General features: G+C 33.1%; 2 protein-coding genes and 1 long non-coding RNA gene across 4 annotated transcripts; all 3 read left to right on the top strand.

Annotated features, from left to right (window-relative positions):
- Positions 1-1,431: 1,431 nt before the first annotated feature.
- LOC146903498 (ribosomal RNA processing-like protein) lies at positions 1,432-3,361 on the top strand. Its single transcript, XM_085735356.1, has one exon. The coding sequence runs from the start codon at positions 1,510-1,512 to the stop codon at positions 3,148-3,150; it is 1,641 nt and encodes a 546-aa protein (XP_085591482.1). The 5' UTR covers positions 1,432-1,509; the 3' UTR covers positions 3,151-3,361.
- A 5,558-nt stretch (positions 3,362-8,919) lies between these two features.
- On the top strand, positions 8,920-10,703 carry LOC146903499 (uncharacterized). Of its 2 annotated transcripts, XR_015022565.1 has the most exons (6): positions 8,920-9,486; positions 9,575-9,641; positions 9,717-9,923; positions 10,011-10,110; positions 10,314-10,408; positions 10,503-10,703. XR_015022565.1 is itself a non-coding variant. In XM_085735165.1 (4 exons), exons 1-4 carry the CDS (start codon positions 9,412-9,414, stop codon positions 10,106-10,108), a joined length of 447 nt encoding a protein of 148 aa, XP_085591291.1. In that variant the 5' UTR covers positions 8,920-9,411; the 3' UTR covers positions 10,109-10,263. The 2 variants fall into 2 exon arrangements, 1 of the variants encoding a protein (XP_085591291.1); XM_085735165.1 differs by lacking the exons at positions 10,314-10,408; positions 10,503-10,703 and having other exon boundaries at positions 10,011-10,263.
- Positions 10,704-15,523: 4,820 nt separating this feature from the next.
- LOC146903500 (uncharacterized) lies at positions 15,524-18,599 on the top strand. The gene is made up of 6 exons (XR_015022653.1): positions 15,524-15,654; positions 15,781-15,878; positions 16,141-16,217; positions 17,486-17,576; positions 17,846-17,980; positions 18,425-18,599. It is a non-coding gene; the product is annotated as an uncharacterized LOC146903500 (long non-coding RNA).
- The last annotated feature ends 334 nt before the right edge of the window (positions 18,600-18,933 follow it).

Consider the following 18,933-nt stretch of genomic DNA (forward strand, 5'->3'; position numbering starts at 1 on the left):
TAGATGTGTTGGTGTTTTGAAGCTGAAGCCGAACAGTTTTGTCTCCTTCTTCTGTTATGAGCTGAGCGGTAGTGTGGGTTCTGTTGTGCCAAGTGGGCCTGCTATGGTCCGGTCCTCTGTTCTGGTGTGGTTAGCAGGCTGGAGCCTGAGTTTTGATGTGTTTCGGTAAGTAGATTGATGAGGCATGAATATGCTTAGTGTTAGTAAGTATAGGTCGGCCTCATCGATTGTTGTTACCACTTTTGGGATTCTTTTCATCTTTGGTGTACCGTATATATGCGGCGCCTTTTGTAATTGGTCTTCTATCCGCGAGGTTGGTTGCTCTTTGCAACTTCTCGACGTGAATAAAATTTGCCGTTTCAAAAAAAAAAAAAAAGAGATGTTCACGTATCATTTCTCTATCCAGTTAAAGATTTTATAGGTTTCTTTTTTGGGAAGATGATGATGAATGGGACACCCCTCAATACAAACTCTACAGTTTTGATTTAAGTAGAATAGATTGTAGTGGTGTGTATCATAGGTCAAAAGCCAAAACAATGTAGAAGTTCTTTTAATTTGTTTATCTACTTCGTCACAAAATTTATTAAATAGTCCTAATTTATTTTTTAACCAGAAAAAAGTTATTTTTTATTATTACTACTAATTTTGCAATAATAATTCTTTTTGTTTGGATGGCATACAATTTTGAATTATATTTAAAAACTGGTCAAAATATAACCCAACCAAATATATAATATTTAGCATTTAACTTATTTTATTAATAGTATAATATATTAAATTATATTATATGAATCTTTCATTTAAAAAATCAATATTAAATACTTACTTTTTGTCAAACAAATGTATTTTTTTTGTTCAAATAAATGTATTTTTCATACAATCACCTAAATAATTTTTTTTTTTGAGGAATAAATAAATAAATATATCTATGAAAGTAGTTTAGGTACAAAGTTTCGAGGGATTATAAACCTAATAATAATGTACATATCATTTTATTTAAAAAATGAGTAATGATATTTTGACATCCATTTGATGACAACTTTGTTGACAATCTTGTTTTTCTCACTTCTTATTGGTCAAAAACAATGGAGAGAGAAAAAGGAAGAGAGAGGATAACAATATCATTTAGTATGAGAGAGAAAGTTGTCAAAAAGTGGTTGTCAAAATATCATTTCTCTTAAAAAATATAGGGTATCATTTAAAAATAGACTAATATTTGTACCAAAAAAAAAAAAAATAGACTAGTAGTATATCATTCATCTTTTTGGGTACAAATAATTATTTTTTCGGAGATTTTTGGTACAAATAATAGTGCATCATTATACAGACCAAAAATAAATGTAAAAAATAGTCCAGCATCTTGTAATATCGGGATCTGGGGGACCCACTCCGCCCGAAATTTAAATTCCAATCCGAAAGCGAAACCCAAACAAACCCATCAATTCATCTTCTTATTTATATTCTAGGGTTTAGGGTTTCCTCTTCCTCTTCCTCGCCGCATCGGAATCAATGGCGACAAACGCATCCGAAGCTGGCCGTTCACTGATTAAACAACTCGCTTTCACTCAGAAATCTTCTCGTGAGAAAGCTCTCAAACTCGTCTTAAAATCATGGCTTCCTTCTCGATCTCAACCACTTCCTGAAGAAGATGCCAAAAAGCTCTGGAAAGGTCTTTTCTACTGTGTTTGGCACTCTGATAAGCCTCTCGTTCAAGCTGACCTCATCGATCGTCTCGCTTCGCTTCTCTTGACGCTTCATCCTTCATTCACCGTTCAGTATTTCTCCACTTTCTTCCTCACTATGCGTCGTGAATGGTCCGGTATCGATGCTTTGAGGTTAGATAAATTTTATCTTCTTATTCGGAGATTTGTTTCCAAGAGTTTTTCGCTTATGAATAAGAATTCGTGGGATTTGGAATTTGTTAAAGTGATTGTGAATTGTTTGGATGATGCTACTTTTGCTTCGAGTGATAAGTTGTTGCAAGGAAAAGGTGTTAATTATCATGTTGCTTCGGTTTTTCTTGATGAATTAACACCTTTTCTTCCAGTTAAGGTGAGTGTTTTGGAAGTGCTTTTTAAGCCGTTTTTTACTGTGATGGGGAAATTGCCTGATAAGGTTTTGTTAGGGAAGATTAAGATTTGTTTGTTTGATGTGCTGTTGAAGAATGGGAAGAAGTTGTTGGAGATTAAGAAGAGTGGTGGGGATGAAGGTGGTGATGGTGATGTTGTGAATTTGGGAACGATTGCGTTGGGGATGGGTTTTGCTTCGAAGTTGTTTGAGTTAGGTTCTGCTCCTGATTGTGTACAGGGGAATAGAAAGATTTTGTTTGAAATGCATCGTGAGTTTTTGCAGCTAGAGAAGGATGCTGTTAATTCAGGGTTTGAGTTTTCGATTCCTGATTCTGTTGATCGGGTTGATGAGGAAGTGCCAGATTTGGTTCCCATTGTTGAGGTTGATGCTGATGTTGTTCAGAATGGTAAGTTGCTGAAGAAATGCAAGAAGGAGAAGAAAGGTTCTGTTGACAAAGTGAAAAAGGAAAAGAAGAGTAAGAAGAAGAATAAGAAGAGTGATGCTTCTGCTTTGAGTTCCGAGATGAATTCTGCTGAGAACGGGGATAAGAATGATGCCAATGAAAATGGTGGAAATTCAATTGATGAGGTGGTTTTGACCGAGAGTGTGATTTCGAACCTCCAAAAGCAGTTTGAGAAGGTTGCCGCGGAAGCAGGTTTGGAAGACGGTGTTACAAGTTTATGTGCTACACCCAAAGCTGCCGGGGATGTTTCTAAGAAGAGAAAGAGAACTAAGAATTCTAAAGGAAAGACATCTCAGGATTTTGATTTGAATGGTGGAGATGCTGAAGAATCTGCAGTAGCAAAGAGTGGGGATAAAAGCTCAAAGAAGGTAAGATTTTCCATGAAAAATAACCTGGTATGGAAGCCACACAGTCCTTTACCTCCTCAGAGCTTGAGAATTCCTCCCTCTGTTACACCCAGAGGAAGTGCACTCAAACAGGGTGTACCTCCAGGTCCAATCAGAGAGATGCCTCTCCAAAACAAAAAGGCGAAACTGAAGAAAGCCGGTAGAAGGACAATAATTGGTGTTGTACCATCTGTCAAGCGCATGAAGAAATTAAGATCTCTTTCGGTGTGATTTCCCTGATGTTGTTATGGGGTTATATTTCCATGATTTATTCTGTTGAATTTTTATTTGTAACTTTTATGAAATTTTGATACTTTATTATGATAGTTGATTTCTAGGCCAAGTGAAAAACAAATTGACTTATAGCTTACAAACCATTTCTTCAAGATCGTTTGGTTGACTAATGTGTGGTTCATCTACATATCCATGTCATTTATTGCTATATTTTTTTGTTATTCCGTATCTTGCTATCTTATTACTATGATTATTGATAATATTTTTGTTTTAACTGAAAACCTTATAATGCTTGATGATGATGACCTTGAAATATCGAGTACTGATCATACTGTTTTTTCTTCAAACCTGAGCTTTGTTGGACCTATTTGTATGACCTTGAAATATCGAGTACTGATCATACTGTTATTTCTTCAAGCCTGAGCTTTGTTGGACCTATTTGTATGATATTGACAACTTGTTAAGGATTTGCCTTTCTGTAGGAATGAGTGAAGGGTTGTGAACTTGTGATATGAATGAGTCTCTGATCAACATATTTGTAATATATTGACAGCCTGTTGAAAATTTGTCTTTTTTTAGGAATGAGTGAGGGTTATGAACTTGTGATATAAATGAGTCTGTAATTACTAATCAGCAGTGGCTGTACCTGCCGATGTTTTTCTGTTTGAGATGGATTAGAAGTTGAAAACGATGGTTCATTGCTTTGTATTGTGTGTTACTTGATTGATACCTGCTTTTTATGATCAACAGGGAAGTCCTTAGGGTCCATGGAAAGGGTGAAATCATAGGTTCCATGGTGACCAGCCTGTTAAATTTGATGCGACTTGTTAGGAACACTAGGGTATTTGAATCTATAGTACTCTGCCTCTCTGAAATTTCAACACATCGAGTTTATTTTGCTGTTTGCAAACGTTTCTTATATATATTCTGATAAATTGGTCCCTAAGGAGTTTTTTTTTTTTTTTCTTTTTCTTTTTTGGAGTGATATACATGTAACATGTGGATCAATTTCTCCCCAAAAGATTGTATTTAATACAAAACAAAAACCTTTTTTTTTTTTTTAAAGGAGACATGGATAAGTGAATATATCTTGCTTCCACTTAGGCCAAACATTATGAGTATATGTCTATTTTAGATAGTTCTGCTCCTTTCTACTTTTCATCACGAGGTTATCGTTGGTGTACTGAGATGAACCAATGTTAACTTTGGGAATAATAAAGAAGCTACAAGAAATAAATCTCTTCCATGATAGCTTCATGGGAATACTGTGTCTCTGTGCATTTATAACTGCAGGTACCAAAACATTGTATGGTGATATCTATGTTGCTCAAAAGTCAGTTTTCCCTAGAATGAGTCAATTTCAAGTTAAAAGATATGGAATGTCATTATATATTTTCCAAATTACTGTGAAAGTCGCATTCAATGAAGGCCTTTCTCTTTGAAAGTCAGTTTTCTCTATATATTTTCATGGGAGTTATCCCCTCTCATTTTTGAAGGCCTTTCTCTGTCTGAAGGATTCATTTTTTCTGTTTGTCAAACAACATTCAATGAAGAGAAAGTTTATGCATTTCGTAAATATTGAGACTAAAATTCTGAAAATGCAAATGGGTTCTTGGGTTCTTTTAGAAATGAGTATTAGGGTGTTGCTGTTTCCAAAATATGTGATAGATGTGAGTACATGAGACCTGGAAACATCAGGATTTGGAATTCACAAGAGAGATTGCAGTTGATTCTTAATTGTTTTATTTTAAAAGATGTATACTGAACAGAGAACATTATATTATATTATAATAAAAGTTCAAGAATTTATGATTAAATGTTAATGATAAGCATTGGAGTAGGCATCATTGGTACCGGTGTGTTGTCTGTTGGCATCTTTTTCTAGTTTTTCTTGTACAGCTTATGATTTATGTCTCTGTTTACCAGCATTGTGTTATTCTTGGCTTGCTAAGCTGAATCTTGTTTGAATATTTTGTGCACTCTTTGTGCCTTATATTGGGTTGCAGATATAAATTTTGATGCTTCAATTTTTTTGATCGATATAAGTTTTTATAGGGAAATATTAATAGTTAAATATTTAGGAGAGGAAAAAATGTTAGTAGCTGAGATTTGAATTTTAGACTTCCTGCATATAACACATTTAGTGGGTGGCATTTAGGGTGGGTGAGGGAAAGAATTTCCCACCATAGGAAAGTAAATTCTGACCATTTGATTAAAGAGGAACATAGATTTTATTGTAGTCTGCTCACATTATATATTTCTCACTTTATCTTCAACCTCTTAGCAACTCCATTTTTTCACCACCACCACCGAACTCAACAGCACTGTTGGTCATCTACGGCACCACAAACGTTAACGTAACTCTAACCAAATCTATCTATCATTTTAACCATCAACTAAAGAACATTTTAATATTCTGAAAATTATATTTTTAATTTAAAATAGAAAACTCAAAATTAGAATAAAATATGATTCTGGGTTTGACATTCAAATCCAACCCAAAAACTTGAGAATTTGCAGATCTGTTGTTTCAAACTTCCAGCCCTCACAGAAATGGAAAAGAATTGGATTTTTCATTTGTTTACTCATGATTTTGAGTCAAAAGTTTAAGAATCGATGAGCTTTGAGACACAAGAACCCATTTCTCTGAAACCTAAATGCCATTAACAATTTTTTTTAAGCTTCGGTAAAGAAAGAAAAAAGGTTGAAAGTGATTGAAATTAAGGGTCTGAGCCTTTTAATTTGTTCGTATTTAGATCTGATTAATTTCTAAGACCATAGCTTTAAGTATACTAAAATGGGGGAAACGGGAAAGTAAGGAAAGTTGTTGTAGAAGATGAGTGATTAGATATAGTGTTGAGAGTCCATGATAAAAATATGTTCTTTACTTGATCTAAGGATCAAAATTAACTTTCCCATAGTGAAAAACTCTTTGCCTCACCCACCCTAAATGCCACCCATTTAGTGTCCTAATCAAGACTATGCATTTGATAGTTTTTGGTTTTACATATTTTTGGGGCAGCATATGGTCTCTTTTGATCACCAAACAACTATCAGATGAATCAACATTTGTGTTAATATTATTTTGTCATGATCTTTCCGTTATGACTCTAGTTTTTCCTGTTATGACATTTGTTTTGCCTAAACTTGCCATTATCTAAACTTGTTTGTTTCATCTGAAAATTTTGGCTCTATTAAACTTCATGTCTTAATTTGATGTGAAAATGGAATTGGTTCTTGTTTCGCATAAGCTCATGTTCCAGTTCCTATTGTAGTGGGTGTGTTTTGTGGGCCCGATGATCATGACCGAGACCTCGGGTCACTCTTTTTAATGATAGATATTAGCAAGACAGTTGCTTTTTTAACATTCAGAAGTTCCTAATAACACAAGTAAATTACTAAAATACCTTCCAGCGGTAGTTAATTACCGTTGTGTTATAACTAGAAACCAAGCGGCAGTTAACTGCCGTTGGGTTTTTTGGTCTTTTACTTGTGTTACAAAACATATCAAATGTTAGAAAAGCAATTGTCTATTAGCAAGGTTGTTAAATTAAGGGTTAATTATGTTTTTGGTCCCTACAAAATTGCGACCTTGTAACTTTAGTCCTTACTTAATTTTAATAGCATTTTTAATCCCTACAAAAAAAATTTACTTATAATTTTAGTCCCTGCTAAAATAAATTTTGTTTAATTATCCTTAAACTCTTAAATTTTTTAACGATTCTTTTTATACAAGTTTAGAACACTATGAAAGGTTCATTTACTAAAATCTATAATTTTTTAACATGAAATAAATTAAATATGAATTTTTTAAAACGACAAAAGTTTAAGATATAAGTAACAAAAATATGGACGTAGAAATCAAATTTTTGCGATATTTTTTTCGGAGGACCTTTTAATAACGTTCTTAACACGCCTGTAAAAAATTGTTAAAAAACTTAAGAGTTTAAGCATAAATTAAACAAATTTGGATTGAGTAAGGACTAATATTGAGTGCAGATTTTTTTTGTAGGGATTAAAAATGCTATTAAAATTAAGTAAGGACTAAACTTACAAGGTCGCAATTTTGTAGGGACCAAAAACATAATTAACCCTTAAATTAATATTGTATTATTTCGTCTCAGTCAACTCTTTCTCCATTAGTTTAAACAAGTTGAATTATTTGATCCTCCCAAATCGTGATCAAAATCGAGAGTGTGAAGTTTAAGGTGATTTGTTGGGGTTAATTTGAGGTTATGTTTGATAAAAATATAAGATTTTATTTTTTTGAACATATGATTTTCTTTCTCTAGGATAGGATCAAGGTATTCTGTTATATGAGGAATGCAATTTTGCATTTGGATCCTCTCATGTCTTTTTTATTCAATCATCTCTCATTTTCTTAATCTAATAGTTGGTTAACCTAAAAAAAGAAACACTACATAAGAGAGAGGAAAAAAATGTGGGTGGAATGACAATGATCAGGTAGAATGAACAGGAGACGATTCAAATCATGAAATTTTATGTGCTAAAATCCTGTTTTTATATAATATCTTCTACACACTTCTTTTTAAAACGATATTATACAATAATTTTATTCGATCAATCAACATAATTTTTAAAATTTCCTAAAATAAAATACATATTACATGGTATCTGTGAAGGAAACTGGTTTTTAGTTATAAAAATTTTTGATGTCAAGTGTTGTGTCATTTGATCGTGTATGATTTTAAAATGTAAAGATAAAAGAAGCTAAGTAAATGAGAAATAAAGATAAATACATATGGTGTCATATGCAATAACATACAGTAAAGTAGTTGTATTTTGATTTTTTTTACAAAAAAGTAATTGTATTTTGATGTTTAAAACAATTGAGTATATATATATATATATATATATATAGGGGTTTGTTAGAACACACCCACTAATTTTTATGTGGGAGTGTTTTAGCAAAGCTACACCTTAGGGTGTAATTAACCACTTTTTAGTTATTTACTTGCTAAAACACTCCCACATAAAAACTAGTGGGTGTGTTCTAGCAAATGCCTATAGGATTTGCTAGAACACACCCACTTGTTATTGTTAGAAGGTGTGTTATAGCAACATACACCTTAGGGTGTATTTAACCACTTTTTAGTTATTTACTTGCTAAAACACTCCCACATAAAAACTAGTGGGTGTGTTCTAGCAAACCCCATATATATATATATATATATATATATATATATATATATATATATATATATATATATATATATGAATTTAAAGAAAAATGGAAGTTCACTATTAAAACATCCATAGCTCAAGTAAAAGAAAGAGATCATTTATTCCGAACTCTAAATTATCAGAGTCCTCTTTCTTCTGAGATCAGAGGGGTAACCAAAAAATGTTATTTTAAATTATTGATAGAAGACACCTTTTTATTAATTAAAAGTTTAAATAAGTTGAATTTCGATTAAAATGTCAAAATATAAGATTTACTCACACCCTTATGAAGTATGAGTTCAATACCTTCTTTTGTCAGGACCTTTTGATTAATGAAAAGTTTATATAATTCAAATATACAACTTTTAAGTTTCTCTAAATGGAAGAGGAGTGCATAATATATTTTGAATAGTGAGATATCAGAGTGTATATTTTGACATAAGAATGAATAATCTATCTATCTATATATAAAAGTTAACCCATGCCAATTTTGAAGCCCTAATTTTTCCTAAACCTTAATGACTAAAATTCCTGTTTTACCCTAACTAAATCTATCTATATATAAAAGTTAACCCGCCAATTTTGAAGCCCTAATTTTTCCTAAACCCTAATGACTAAAATTCCTGTTTTACCCTAACTAAATCGTTAATTATGAAAACAAAAAGAAAAAGAGCCTCACAGGATAAACATAAAAACGTAATAAAAGGAAATCACGGAAACAAATTGGACGGATAAACATACTAACAATTGAACGGATAAACATCACAACAAAAAAAAACGCAAACAACAAAATAGTTGTTTCCGCTGAAAGTTGTTTCCTATTTTGTTTCCAGACTAAACTATCTGCTTCTATAACAAATAAAGCCGCAAATCAAACAAAATAGTTGCTTCCTATTTTGTTTCCAACCCAAAAATCCTTTCTCTTTCCCAAAACAAACACGCGTTTAACTAATGATCAAAGCTTCTTGCTTTCTTCAAATTCTAACTTTTCTATCTCTATAGAATTTTCTATCGTCTTCACAAATTAGGGTTTTTGCGAATCTCTTCCAAAAATCAAATCCCAACTGTTCAGCCATGGTTTCCGATTCAATCGCCGCCGTTCCGATTCCTTCCGCCACTAACACCAAGAACCCTGGCAAAAAGAAGAGGGTAACGATTTTCATTTCGATTCCGATTATATAATTTTTTTGTTAACAGTTCTAATTCGAACTCACGCGTTATCGAATTCTATTTTCAGACCAGTAGGTCCGCGAAATTGAAGCAGTATAAGATTGATGCGCGTCGTGAACAATGGCTATCTCAAGGTATGTGTGATGTGAACATCGATTTTTCTTTTGATCTATTGGTTTCTTAATTTTGTTATCTTTGTGGTTTTTTAGGTGCGGTGAAGAAGAAGGGTTGCAAGGATGGATTGGACGATGATGTCCACGTGTTGTCGTCACCGGTGGGGAAACAGAGCAAACGTGAATTGGAGAAAGTGGAGATGAGGCGTAGAGGTGGAGAGGTTGATGTGTTGATTCATCAAGACAGTGATTCGGAGTCGCCGTCAAACAGTCCTGTCAGTTCTAATAGTAGTGTGTTTTGTGGTAATGATTCCAGGACGAATTTCACAGGTAGTAGCAGTGGTTTTTGTATCGCCGCTGTTGTTTTGATCGATTTTTTCGATTTGATAGGAAAGGAGCTTGAAGAAGCTAGAATTCTTAGTGAAACGGCACGGTCGCCGAAGGATTTTTGGGGGAAATTGGAATTCGGCGAAATTGGAATTATTTGAGTGTGAGAATTAGAGCTCTATCTTTCTTTCACTCAATTTATTACGGTTTGCAAATTTCTTCTACCACGTTATCTTTTTTAAACATGTTCTCTTTCTCTCAATTGAATCTTGAATTCCTGTTTTAGGTCATAATTTAGTGTTAATTTCATGGCAAATGTTAGTTTAAGCACTGTAGTACTAACCTAATGAGGTGGATGGATTGCAGAGATGCACTGGATTCTCTAGGGCTGGTTCGATATTGCTGCAGGCGCATGCTTATGACCCATGTTGAACTTATTGATAAGCTACTGAATTACAATCGTAATTTCCAATCCCTATATTTTCTTTGCATGTGTGTGTGTCAATTTTCTGGTATCACTGGGTTTGTAATGATCATACATTCATTTGGTTGCAGCTTTGGAAAAGCATGATGCCAAATAAGAATTCTTAATTAAGGAGCTAAAGATGGCCAAGATCTTTCAGTTGCGCTGCAAGTCCTGTAGCCATATGTTGATGGTTTTTTTTGGTCCTTTTCCTTCTTTAAATTGTGTTATAACAATCAGTTTTAGTTTCTGTTCTGGATCAAAGGGGAATAGTTTTACGTTGTTGGGATTAAATTGTGTTATAACAAGCAGTTTTAGTTTATGTTCTTTAAATAATGTAGCAGTTTTTGTTGTTGCTGATCAAAGGGGAATAGTTTTAGTTTTAGTTTTACGTTTCAAATATCAATTATTTTTATTTTAATAATATGTTGGTTTTGCTGTTGGTTGTTCTTCAATGGGCGAGTCCTCTGTTGATGCTTGAATGGTTGTGTTCTTCCACTCCTTATTTGGGGTCTTTCCTTATCTATTATCAAGTAAGTTTTTTATTTGTCTATCCTTTAGTTTCTTGAAACTAATGTGGAATTCATTTTTAAGTTTTGTTGTATTACAGACTCATATATACATTTACGTGTCTAGGGATTTCATGTCCAACCAACAACTATATATAGTTTCATATGCTAAAAATGATAACAAGTAATATGGGCATCTTAAGCTTTGAATAGAGACAAGTAATTAATATTTCAGATTACTAATAATTATGCAGATTGATTTAATAGCCGAGATGATGTATAATTTCTAACATCATAATTTCTAGCATGAGATAATGTATTTTTTGGGTGTGTTTGTTCATATGTTTAACTCTGTATTTCCCTTCTTCTTTTTTGTTACTTATGGTGGTTGTTAAGGTTTTTGTTCTAATCATGGCAAATAATTTGAGTTCAGTGTTTCAAAGTGAGCTTGAAATTCTATAGAAAGAGGCTATGAGAGCAATACAACTCACTTGCTTATTGAATTTTCCTAGAGTTTGATGTTCTATGTTAAAAAAATTTAAAACCACTACCATATGATGAAGCAAGAGTTTTAGAATCAAGTGTTGTTTGACATGAAGATATCTTTGTAATCGAAGACGTCTTACTTGATGCCACTGTGTTTATTGTTATGTTAGATTACTTTATCATATTCCATGATTAATTATTTCCTTATATTTTTTATAGGTAAATCTGCAATCTGTTTTGATGATTCCAAAACATCATTGTTATACCTTAATTTTGGACCTAAAAATACTTGTTCAATTCTTCTTTTCTCGTGTTACCAGCCATTTGAACTGTCTCTGATCAATTACATGCTTCTCTGCATTTTATTTCAATATTATTTGCAAAATTCACATAGAAGGGTATTTTAGTCATTTCCTGCATTCAATTCATTTTAATCTTTGAAAATTGTTGAGTCTTTTAAATTGGTTTGTATAAGTCCTTGTTTCAATCTCATGTCAAAATTCATTTCAAAAAATATCAGTTAAGTCATTTTTTAGCCAGTTTAGCCCCTAGGGGGCATTTTAGTCATTTCCTGTGTTAGAATTTCTCTCAGTCTTTCAAAATTTTGTTTGAGTCCTTTCAAGTAGTTTGAATAAGACTCTGTTTCATTCTATGTCAAAATCCATTTTAAAAATTGCATTTGAAGTCATTTTGAGTCAGTTTTGCCCCTAGGGGCATTTTAGTCTTTTCAAGTGTCAAAGCTCTGTTCAAATCTTAAAAATTGCCTCTGAGTCTTTCAAGTTGGTTTAAATAAACTTTTGTTTCGATTCCCTGTTAAAAATCCATTTTAAGATTGCATCTGAGTCATTTTTAGTCGTTTTAGCCCTAGGGGCATTTTGGTCATTTCACACGAAGTTTCGGCAGAGAGAGGTTACTTTAAAGTACCTCATTTAGGCCGTTGGTTCGTTTTAGTCCGTTTTGTCGCTTTTAATCGTTTCACTTTACGTTTATTTCCAAATTACGTTTTTTACCCATTTTATTATTAATTACTTTTAAAGTCTTTTTTTGTCATTTTTTGCATTTCAGTCCTTTATTTTTAGTTATTTGCAGTTTGGTCCAAAGTTTGTTAAGGCCAGTGCCACGTGTCGTTCTTTCATTTGTCCAGTTTGTTAAGTCCAGTGCCACATGTCATGTTCATATTGGTCCAGGCAGTTACACATCAGCTATAAAAGCTGACTCAAAGGCCAACTCATCACAGATCCATTCACCAGATTACACATCATCAACAACACAATCACATTTCTCTCTCTCTTCCAACTCTCTCCACCGTAACAAACTCAAACCACCACCACAGAACCACCGTAACAAACTAAAACCACCACAACAGAATCAATCACCGCCACAAGAATCCTCAAATTCATACCAATTCTCTATCAAAAATTCATCATCTAGCGTACAAAACCAATTCAACGTTCCAGAATATCAAAAAAGGCAAAATGTGTTCAATTCAGCAAGAAGCGGTTCGAATTTACAGAAGGTTCTCAGTGATTTTCCTGGAAAATCATCATCATTGAACCTTCACCTTCGCAATTCAAGCAAGAATTCGTACGAAGACGAAGTTCCTGCGATCACGAAGGGTTTTGAGTGAAAGGAAGAAGAAGAGGGATCGAATTCGAAACAAATCAGAGAGGAAGAAGACGAACAACAACAAGTTACTCACCAGAAGCTTAGAGAGAATCTGAGAAAATTTTCTTTATCTTCTCACTCGAATTCCCATTCAAAACCAGGTAAATATACGAATCCTTCTCACCTCTGTGTTAAATTCATCATTGAAGGTTCACGTTCCAAAATAAACGGTGAAACAAAGTGGATTAACAAGTTCTAAAACTTGTTTGTTCGAAAGGTTCGAAAATAGATCAAAAGGCTTGAAAACCGAAACCCTAGAGTTTGAATCCATGGAGATCCACTGTTTATTTTCACAAACGAGTTCAAATCCTGATTTAATGTAGAAAATAGAGTAGTTTAGGTCTCGTTTCAAGAAGCTTTTTTGGAAAAAGTTTGAAAACCTAGAAGCCGAAGGTTTCGAGCATAGATCTACTCAAACCAAGGCTTCGATTTAAAAAACCAGTCCCAGAATCTTAAAGAGGAAGTCAGGTGAACACAACGGTGAAAAAATTTGCAGAAAACGTTCAAGTGTGGTGGCGCCGCCGGCGGACCACCACGCCTCCGCCGTTGTGTCCATCGGAGAAGATGAAGATCATAAGGTGAGAGAAGAGAGCTTCTCTCTCTAAGGTTTAGCTTAGAGAGAGAGACGAAGATGTAAAATGAAATGAACCGGTCACAAGCCCTTTTATAAACTACTGAACCGGTCTGGTTCAGTCCTGGTTCGTTTGGTTTTACATCTTAGGCGTTGGATCTCAGGTTTGATCCAGTTGGAGCAATCCAACGGCCATGGTTGCTCCCTATGATCCAAATCTATTAGGGTTTGGGCCTGGACGTTTGTCCTCTGCTGGATTTCGTTTTCCTGAATTTTCTTGCTATGCGCCCCCCCCATGCCTGCATGTCTGTGCTATTTTCTTGCTTTTTACACCCTCACCATGCCTAAAGTTTTTTTAGAAAATTCTATAAAAATTTGTGAGTGTTTCTTTTTATTTTTACAACATTCGTATGATATTTTTGTACTAAAAATGGATAAAAAAAAATATAATGTGTTGTGTTGCTTTATTTCTTGAGTTTTATGACAAAAATTGTGAAAGTGTGCATTAATTTTGATTCCAATCCTTGATACATGCTTGAGATTTGTGATGAGTGAATTGGTGATGGATTTGTCACTGTGTGGATGAGTTTCTTGCTGAGTGTAAATATGTGTGATTAGTTACTTGTTTTACAAGGCAAATTAGTGCTTGTTTGAGAAAAATAAAGTGTTAAAGGCATCTAGAGATGAATCATAATCTTGCAATTTGAGTATGAACTTCCAATTCCCACACTTTTGTTGCATTAAAACTCATTTTAAAATTGTCATAATGGGGAGGTTATGGTTCATATGCATCTTGAAGCATTGTGATTAATTTCTAATATGCTTTAACACTTTATCTTTGTGTTTTTGTCTTTGTTTAGTATCTTCTTGCCTTATTATTACTTCATTATATGTGGTGCTACTAACTCTTTCATTTCATGTTTCATCATTTCATAAGCATTTCCATTTCATCCCATATTCATTTCTATTTTCCTTGCAATTTAATTTGTACCAAGGATTAGAATGTAACACTTAGGAGTTTTGTAATATTTTCCTTTATGCAATTTTAATTTCTTGCAAGACCATAGAATGTATCTAGGCCAATGATGTAAAGGACAATGGACTCTAATGATGTACACCGACACAAGCACCGACACATGCACACACACCACTTTAGGTATATAGTTAGGATATGCATGTTTAGATGTATGTTTAGGATTGCATGTTTAGATGAATGTTTAGGCTTTATACTTAGAAAAATCAATTTTCCAAAAAATATGAACAAAATCACTCAAACTATTTTCTAAATAAACCTTGGGATCAAAATCCCATTGAATTTTCCTTTTTCATTTTCTTAATCAAATTTCAATGAAAAATAACCATACTTAGACCACATTTTGCAAATGACTAATTCAACCTCACAATTTCATAATCTCATGCCCTTGAGGCCTCTCTCTTATTCTTCAAATTCCAATTTTCAAACTTAAAATTAACCAACAAAAACAAAAACATTTTTGGAAGAGAACTACGGTGGATTTGATCCCTTAAACGGGTACGTAGGCAAGGAACAAAAATTCCTTCAATTCAATTAAAATAAAAATCCAAAAACATTCTTCTCCCTCCAATTCTTCACTTAGAAAACTCTTAGGCTTAACATTTTCACTTAGGATACTATAGTCGTTATGGGTGCCTAACACCTTCCCGTAGCGAAAACAACTCCCGGACCTCGATTCTCAAGGGTTTTGCTTACTTTTTCCCTTCCCAAGAAAAAATAAGATATCACCGGTTTAAAACGTTCAAACGTAATCAATGTTTGACACCCGAAAACCAAGATAAAACAATCATGTTTACTCCTATGCACAATAAGCATTTCACTAATTCAATTTGGTAGATAATTATCAACGGCAATTATAATAGATCCCTCCTTCTCTCAGTACCCCAAAGTTTAACTACAAACAATGGATGAGAGAACAACTTGCAGCAGCACTAGCCATCAAGAACTGAGGGATAGCTAGATGACACTGATTCCACCATGTATTCTCATATTCTTCTCACTATCTTATCTTTGCTCATCTTTCTTTCTCTCCTCCTTTTAACGTTACTTCTTTTTATTCTCATGGTTTTTCTGCGATTGTTGATCTTTCCTTTTCATTGTTTCAGCCCTTCTAAAGCAACAAGGTATTCTAGATTTTTAGATTTTGAATCCCTTTTCGGATCGTTGACAACTTGCTCGCAATGGTGGGGCAAAGCTCACAGTGGTATGACAATGTCTTTTACTATAATTTGGTTTTTTCTTTGTTTGATATTTTCTGAAAGCATTCTTCATATAAACTTTAGGCCTTGACAAAAAATGTATGCCACATTTGAATCTTAAAGCAACCTGTAACTTAAAAAGTTATTTAGCATTATCTTTTATGCTGAGAATGTGTCTTGGCAGGTGTTGTTATTTATCTCATTTTCAAATTGTTATATCGGTATTTGAATTAAGAAGACTTAAGTTTATATTTTGGGATATGACAGTTGGAGGACCATTTCAACAATTTTGGAATGGGCATTTGCAGATATGTTGAAGGTCAACATGAAATAAGGATTTTCAGGTATGAATTGTAAGTAGATAAAATATTGTGAATGCAATGAACTACTTGAAATGCGTACAATCAAAGAAACTTAAAGATTATTACTCTTCTTTTGATACATGTCGAAATTTTATCAACAATGTGAAATTAAATTTGTTTATTGCTGTCAAATATATGAAGATCATCTAATATTAATAGAGAAAAATATGTAATAATAATGAAATTATTGAATATCAATATTAGTAAGTTTCGACTGTTGGAAACTTTGAGACATTTAAACTTATGTCCATTCCATGATCATTGATTGTTGACAACAACATGAGAAACATTGAAACTCTTCTGTCGTATCACTGCCTAACTGGTAAACATTTGAACCATAGTCACATAATTCGCTGGTTGACTAGCGAACCGCGAATTGGTTCGCGCGAACCGATTCGCGATACTTTCGCGTATTGGTTCCCCCCAATTCGTGGCGAAATTCGCGGAAACAAGCGAACTGTGAGTATCAGCATAAACGAGCGATGGAGAGTGAAGGGAGAACTGTGAGTTGAGGGCGTTGTAGCATGAGAGTGAGAAGAACATGAGAAAAGAGTGAAGAAACAGAAATTGGATCTGGCTGGTAGCGGCTGTTAGGATGAGGAAGATGATGAAATTAGGGTTAGTGTAAATTGGGCTTGTCTGGGCATTTTTTTTTTTAATATTGGACTTTGCTAAATTTGACCCAATGCTGAATTGCTAAACATAATGTAATAAGTGTCGCCTAGTGAATTTTTTTAAAACGTAAACTCTTTTTTTTTTTTAACTAAAATACTTTTTCTTTTTTGTATCAAAACTATATATACTCCTAAAATAGTTTTATTGGTATATTAATAGAAAAAATATTATTACTCATTATAAATTAATTTATTTAAATGTAAAAATGTTGAGTATTTGAACGGAAATAGTGTTAACTTGGTACTAATAAATTTTAAGTTTTGTTTAAAAATTCTATTAAAAAAAATACTCTTAGTTAAAACTTTTTTTTTTGAAAGACTTAGTTAAAACTTTATTGATAGCTTATTATATTTAACTAGGTATTATTAGCTCTACGAACCGAAGCGTACCGAAGCTCTATACCCCCATGCGTACCGAATTCTTCTGATGTAGCGTACCGCGAACCCGTACCTGTACCGCGTACCAGGACGAATCGCGAATTATGTGACTATGATTTGAACACATATTCCTTTAATGTAATTATTTTTTTGTTGCCGTTTATACATAACAAAAATTTCACTTTCGTTCTTTGATAGGTCCTCTACTCAAAAAACCAGTTTCAGAATATGACAAGGCAATCAACAACCTACAAGTGAAGTATACATCGTCGAGCACTACTTCGAAACTGTGAGTATACTTTCCTTTTCATTGTATTGTATAATATTTATAATGTTGTTTCTAAAGTTATAAACAGATAGTTGTTGTGCAAGTTTGTTCTTTGCTGTCTATACCAATTTTGCATACTTTGGTTGAATTTCATATATATCAATTTTGCAGATTTTGAATTTTCAAGTGGTTGGTTGCTTTGGTGCATGAATTCTACCCTAATTGTTTAAAATAGTATTTTGGTGCATGTTGACTGTAGCTTACATGGACTGCACCACATTTGTTGACAGGGGAAAATGGTCTAATATACTAAATAAAGTTGATGAAACCATATCTATTCCATTTTTTTGGTGAAGAATGTCTTAGTACACAAATAGAGTGCAACGAGAATGGTGAATAGTTAGATGTTCCCGATAACGATTATGGTATGCCTTGCCACATGTCTTTCATTTTTATTTAATTAGGCATACCTGTTAATGTGATTATATGGTATAAACGGATTTAAAAGAGATTTTTTATCAACTTAAATTTGAAGAATGCATTGATATTAATGTCAACCTATATTCCACAGATGGTTATGAATCTTCTGAATTGCCATCGGATGAACCTAATTGATCCAAATCAGCTCTAACTGAACCAAATGAACCTCCCGAAATGTAATTTTTAAGCTCTATGTATGTCTCCTTACGTGGACTGTTTTTAATTCTGAAAAGTAAATTGTGCCTATAAATTAATATTTTCTCAAAATAAGAACCTTTAGAATCTAAAAGATTTTTTAATTTAAAATCTGAATTTATTTTTTTCAAAATAAATCATCAGTAGATTACTTTTACAAATTATTCATGTTCACTTTTGTATGAATTTTATAGGATCATTGACCTCTTTGATTAATAGAGACGTGAGCTTGCATGGAAGAAGTTTATTATAATGTGCTATCAACCACATTGGTGTGCAAGCAAACTATTGGAACTTCCTAACATTGTTTATCACGCAGACATATGAATAACATGCTAAACTAAGTAACCATGGTATTTTTTTTCCCAACATGTATCATTGCGTTAGGATAGATTTTTCTTCTCTGTCGCATAGGATACCACAAAATCTCCACAACTTCAAGCATGGAGGCAAGATTAGTGTAACGCCCTCCTTTTTATTTAATTATTTTAAATGAGTTTTAGAATATATTTATATGATTAGTGTGATTTATAAGATTTATGTGATTTATATGATTTTAGAGAAATTTATGAGACGTTGTGACTTATTTTATTGTTTAATAAAATAAGATTCGAAAATAAAATAAATATTAAGTTGTGGGGTTATTTTGTGTAGAAATATATTTGTTATTTGATGAAGAGATATATTTGTTATTTTGTGTAGA

This window comes from Medicago sativa, chromosome 8, assembly GCF_051527215.1.
Source record: "Medicago sativa cultivar Bolivia chromosome 8, Bolivia_mono, whole genome shotgun sequence".
Classification (NCBI taxonomy): Eukaryota; Viridiplantae; Streptophyta; class Magnoliopsida; order Fabales; family Fabaceae; genus Medicago; species Medicago sativa.